Source organism: Atractosteus spatula, chromosome 6, assembly GCF_055471065.1.
Source record: "Atractosteus spatula isolate fAtrSpa1 chromosome 6, fAtrSpa1.hap1, whole genome shotgun sequence".
Lineage (NCBI taxonomy): Eukaryota > Metazoa > Chordata > Actinopteri > Semionotiformes > Lepisosteidae > Atractosteus > Atractosteus spatula.
This window is the reverse complement of record NC_142711.1, coordinates 47,981,852-47,987,931: the sequence shown is the minus strand read 5'-3', so window position 1 is coordinate 47,987,931 and position 6,080 is coordinate 47,981,852. Positions and strand designations below refer to the sequence as shown.

At 40.5% G+C, this 6,080-nt stretch overlaps 1 protein-coding gene across 2 annotated transcripts; it reads right to left on the bottom strand.

Moving 5' to 3' along the window:
• Window positions 1-642: 642 nt before the first annotated feature.
• c6h7orf25 (chromosome 6 C7orf25 homolog) lies at window positions 643-5,085 on the bottom strand. Of its 2 annotated transcripts, XM_088919276.1 has the most exons (3): window positions 5,022-5,085; window positions 2,483-3,572; window positions 643-1,151 (listed from the first exon to the last, which is right to left on the bottom strand). In XM_088919276.1, the coding sequence occupies exons 2-3, from the start codon at window positions 3,554-3,556 to the stop codon at window positions 1,080-1,082; spliced, it is 1,146 nt and encodes a 381-aa protein (XP_088775402.1). In that variant the 5' UTR covers window positions 3,557-3,572; window positions 5,022-5,085; the 3' UTR covers window positions 643-1,079. The 2 variants fall into 2 exon arrangements, with proteins under 2 accessions (XP_088775402.1, XP_088775401.1); XM_088919275.1 differs by lacking the exon at window positions 643-1,151 and having other exon boundaries at window positions 2,180-3,572.
• Between the last annotated feature and the right edge of the window lie 995 nt (window positions 5,086-6,080).

The following is a 6,080-nucleotide window of genomic DNA, read 5'->3' as shown; positions in this document are numbered from 1 at the left end:
ACACCGATACTTTTACAGTTGAAATATTGTGTTTATATGTATCTGGATTAGAAGATAGTTCAGGTGGATAGCTGCGGCAGGATGCGTAGGCTGCATAGGAACAAGTAATAGGTTTATTCCATGCTGAAAAGGGAAGAAAAAAAAACGTTTCGGCCGTGGAACCTTCACACCTGAAGAAGGCTCCACAGCTGAAACGTTTTCTCTCTCTTTTCAGCATGGAATAAACCTATTACTTCAATTATAAAATGCCTGACTTGCCACTTTTCTGCATTGCAACAAATGTTCATTACAGACTTAGTGACATCTTGTGGTTGAAAGGAGTAAATGTTCTGAAAATGCCCATTAAAGTCAAGCACTGACACTCATTTCCCTTAAAATTATAAGCTTCTTCCTGTTGTCCACAAATGTACAAGGCAAGCCTGGATATACATCTAGCTGCATCCCTAAAAACTGTTCAGTCCCTTCACTGACAAAGTGTGCCTTATTCAAAACCTTACTAAACTTTTCATTTCCTACACTTTGGAAACTCCACTCGAGCTGCACAAGTACACACAGTTCTCCGGTTACAAAATTCAAAATTTAGAGTGAAGCTGTAACTTCATGTATAGAACACAGAAAAGACCAGCTTTGATGTGCCAAAGATGGATTGTTAATAGTTTATTGTAATTAACCTCAGGCTAAATGGGTAAATTGGAACACTAGGGGGGCTTGAGAGCTTAAATATTTAAATTATTTTATAGATTGCAAACACAATTGTCCATATCACTGTTTTCTCAAATGTCTTAGCTGGATATAGTTACAAACACTCTCACTGTTCATGATTTATGGCATAACCCTGGTCTGTACATTATAGATATATTCCTGATTCATTGTGGAAGTACAGTACCCTGTACTGGAAAAATATAATTTCAGATATCTGTGACGTCTACTCCTGCCTATGCGATGCATACAGTCAGATAACAATTCACATCAACCATTTGATTTTCATCACACTTATCCATGTTAGAGCACCAACAAAATAAAATCTCCACAGCACTACATAAGAAATCTCAATTACAGACTACAATTGCAGCATCAATTCAATATTGAGAATCCCAAAGTGCTTCAAGCTGTAGTGTGTATTTTTTATTGTCATCAGCAGATGAGGGAACCTTGGAGAAAAAAAAAAAACATCAATGAAATTCAATAAACTCAAAAACTATCATCCAGTAATAAAAGCCCCACCTGTAAATACATCAATTATGATAAAGGAAACAAGTGCTGCATTACATATTCCATTAGTGCTGCATTATATTACCATTAGCCTGTAGCAAAGAAAAATCACTGGGCAAAGCAGGTCAGCATGTTTTCTTATAGCTATTTGTTGAATTTCATCAATGTTGTTTCATATTTAACGGTCACTCCCAAAAATGACTACAATTATTTTCTCCTCCCAAAACAATCAGGATTACAGTATATATACACATTCCTGCTTACCAGGGTATTTTAGTTACCAGCATAACAATCAGCCTTTTTTTTTTGTAAAGTCTTAGGGTATATATATATATTACTTTACTGCTGCATTGCACTCAGTTAAAGAATTAACAGTAAAATGTAGCTTTCTTTAATTTCTTACGTTGACTCAGCATTATTCTAGGCAGATATTGGAAACAAAATAAGTAAGATTATTATTGTAAGTGTACAGTATCATTGTAAAAACAATACTACTGATTTAGTCTGTGGCAAAGAAATATTATGATGCAGAGCAGGCCAGCAATTTTTGCTTATTGACTTGGGGAAGAGCACGATAATCTTCATTCATTGCTGCGTCAATAGAGGAACCTAAATTGATACCGTCAACAAAAACTACAGTCCATTACTGTCATTCAAAAATAGTTACAGTACATAAGTATCCTTTTGTTTCAAGTACAACAGTATCTTTAAAATGATTTTCTGTGCTGCTGGACTGCAGTTTTCTTGCTTCGTTCATTAGTAGATACCCAAGAAATACGGACATTTTAATGACTTTCTCTGAAAAACAGTTTGGGTTCCGAAAGCAATTCTTGTAAAACTACAACACAAATATTCAATTAGACGCACTCGATCATTTTTCTCTTTCTGCTCTGGGGACTTTTGCCACTGGCCACAATTTCTAGCAAGTGTCACTCAAACGTACAGGCAATTTCATTGCTGCTCCTGACTGTAAAAAGCTATTTCAAATCGCACAGTAATTTGCAAGCTACTATAAGGGCAACCCAACACGAGAGAACAGTGCAATAGTCGGACAACCGATCTCTTTATGGATTGAAGAACCTGCGACTATCGTTCACACGGGAGTAGCTCTCCACTCCTTGCCCTCAGTAAGCGCACGTGGGAGGTGGATAAACACGCTGTACTTTACTCCCTGGTTGGCCGCAGCCCTGACAAAGCCGCTATTGGCCGTCATAGTGATGGCCCTCAAGGTGTCCCCCGTCCCAAAGATCATGAGCGAGCGATGGTTGACCTTCGAGCTGGCCTCCAGCCTCATCGTGCGTTCTGAGGGCTGGTCGGGCACCACTTTGATCCTCTGCAGTAGCTCGGCTGCGCGGGCTTTCTCACCAGGCCCCCCCAGCGTGTCCAGGATGATGTGAAAATCTTTCACGGCTGAATGGCACGCAAAGAGTTCCTTGCCCTTCATGAACTCCTCCAGCTTCGGGAGCACCTTCTCCTGCCTCTCCTGGGCTGCCTGCTCCGTGAGCACCTGCTCTTTGAACTTGTAATGGCAGCCTCCGTGGCTGAGGGAGGACACGTAGGTGATGAGGGTGGTAATGTCCAGGTTGACTCGGTTGCACACGTCCACCTTGACCTCCGTGGGGAAGGACAGACTGGCCACGATGGTGTCCCTGTCCACCCTCGTGAGCGTCAGGTCCTCCGTCTCGTCCCCGTCGGCGTCGCTTTCGCAGCTGCTGTCGCTGAGCGCGTCCTCGCCCTCCTCCGCGCCCGCCACCGAGTTCACGGCCACGATGTCGCCTCGCACGGAGATCCCCATCTCCCTCAGCCGGTCCGCCATGGGGCTGGAGACGCCGTTGTAAAAGGCAAAGATGATGTGAGGGTTACTGTACTGCACGGGCTGCTGTCGGCTGGCCTGCAGGAAGTTCTCCGCCTGCTTCACGATGCTTTTGTCCCCATACTGCCCTCTGCCCTGCCAAATATTGTGCAGCGCCTCCGCCTTCCGCCCAATGGCCTTCACCCAAGTGTGGCCTCCATTCGCCACCACATCCACAACCAGGGTCTGCTTCTCCCCGGCCTGGTCTTCGTAGGTGAAGACGTGCAGCACGCTCACGACGTCCTCCAGGCTCTCCGCGGATTCCACGATGGCTTTGAGGTGGGTCAGGTTCGTACTCTGAAGGTGGGACTCCTTGATGACCACTTCACCCGCTTCCACCTTCTGAAGAAACTTCAGCTCGGCCCTCAGCTTGCTGCACAGCTTCGCTTTGCCTTCCACGCCTTTCTTCTGCCCGCCAGAGATGCTCTCTACTCTTTCCAAGAGATCTTTGGCGACTGCAATCCTTTCCTGGAGCATGGCATACGACGCCATTGCTGTGGCATTATTTCTGTTCAACAAAAAAAACCGACGACATTTATTATCCATTACATTATAAAGTTCATGATCTACTGGCCAATATCTGATCCATGGGACACTTAAAAAATAATAATATACACACACCTCTTATGAGGCCAGTGTAAGTTCTAATATAGATGCATCTCTGATATTCTGATATATGGGTGTCAGTTGGATATAGGCAACAGAGCTTGTACTATCACTCTATACATGACAACCATTTTAAAACATTTTATCAAGAAGAAATAGTTGGTAATTTTTTTTTATGCTCATTTATAGCCGAGACGAAGCGTAAAGATCAAGCCAGACACATGGGCTCTGAGGAACACACAGTTGTGGCAATGGCACGGTTCTGAAGTCGAAACGGTGTTATTACAGTCTTCAGGCACAACTGGTAATGTTAACAGTTTAACAGCACACTACAAAGGAGTTTCAACATTCTGTAGTCTGTCATCCTAGTTATGATGTGTAAAATGACTAATGGACAGGAAAATGTGAATCGAGCACAAACTCATCGAGACCAGTTCATCACAAATTAAAAATTCTCCAGTGGAAAAAAAAATAACGTGACTGGCAGTGCACTGACTGATAAACACATAAAATCTTAATGAGTCCTTGTGTCATTTTGAATATTACCGACATCACTCCCCAGCACAAAAGCCCCGTTCAAAGACTAATCCTTCTAAAATGTATTTATACACAGTATAGGTGTTATACAGATAGATATGTAACGGAAAACACAAGGCATTGCCTCAGTTTGTGTGGCAGAGCAAGATGAGTATTTTAACAATGCATCTGTCCTGAATGCTGTTCGCTCCCCTTGATCATCTTATGCTAAAAGTATACTTTAGCCTTTGTACTCAGCCTCATTCAAGCAAAATAAAAAACTTCCAATTCCCTTTATTAATACAGCGTATGGGTCGACTTTTCATTTTCTATATGTGTCATATTTTGAATATATAGATGTCATTAGATTATATGTTTTTTTTTAATTTATGCTCAATCTCTACAACTAATATGCTCCTGACACATTGTTCCTCCATTTCAAATCGGTCACATACAACTTTTACTGAACGCGTGTGCTGCAGGAAATTTCCAGGCGAAAAGGTTTCACTGCCGGCCGCCCATATTTCACCGCTATCAAGTCACCCAGCAATACAGGATACTGGAAAACTGTATATATGGTGTCAGTCATGAATTAAACAAATCTGTGAACATAATTATACACTGTTCCAGATCAAGATCTAATAGCGTCCTGCCTAAAAAAAAACGAATAAATTCTAATGTATGATGTATTCCTGCCAAGAAAATTGTCTTTTGCAGTTCTTTAAGTCATAGAGATAAAAAAAACATATTTTAAAATAATAAAACAGATATTTAACACGCTATAATATTCATCGTTTTTTTTTATAATTCAGTATAGTACTACATAATCACTTACGAGAAAACTTCACGTTGCTGCTAGTTGCGATTATCTGTGGGTCCGGTACCTCCTCCCAACTTCCTCTGCTTCACTGCCAACAGGAAGAGATTCATTGAGCGGTGACGTAGTAAATATACACCGTTTTCATAACCTTCCCTGAGTTTCCGCTTCCGCTCTAATTGTGAGTGACGAGTTTGTAGTGCAGTCTAATACCTAAATAGGAACAAGCAATAGGTTTATTCCATGCTGAAAAAAAGAAGAAAGAAAACACACCTGAAGAAGGCTCCACGGCCGAAACGTTGTGTTTTCTCTCTTCTCTTTTCAGCATGGAATAAACCTATTACTTGTTCCTTTGTGGCCTACGCATGCTTGACGCAGCTACCTACCTGAACTAATACAGTACCTAAATAGATTTTCAGTCTGGATATCACTTGTTAACGTTTGAAATTACTATTTTAGTAACTTTTACTGTTTTAATAACTTTTATCTGCTAGGCTTTTATTTTAAAAATCACTTTGGTATTATTTGGACAACAGTTTTCAAATTGTAATTAAATTTCTATATTTATAACAATTGAAAGTGTTATAATTTATAGTAAATAATAATTAAATGCTTAAATTGTCCAACTTAAAACTTTACTGGTGGTAGCACAAGATTCCATTTGCTCAAAACAGGCAAAGATGCATAAATTATTTTTTACAGAAGGACTAAATTCAGTACAGTTCAAACTGGGCTATTTTGTAACAAATAATCATCTCAGATCGTTAGGATGAAATTAATCATTATTAAGCCATTTCAATGCCATGTTCATACCAAGCCAAGATCCTATCTTCCAGTTTGAAACTGATGGAATAGCATGGTCCCCATGCCTTTTTTTACTAATACTCCAGGTAGATAATGCATTATGTAATGAGTAAAAATATACATTAACAGAAAGTAATTTTGCGGTTGCAAGTCCCATATGTGAACATTGCTTTGGAAACCTTGATCATGATATTTTGTACAATAAAATATTCAAATACTGCTGAAGTATAATATATCCACAAGCCAGTAACACACTACAGCCTAGGACTGCCA

Coding starts and splice junctions, on each gene's coding strand:
- c6h7orf25 (XM_088919275.1), bottom strand. CDS start 3,556: ATGGCGTCGTATGCCATGCTCCAGGAAAGGATTGCAGTCGCCAAAGAT.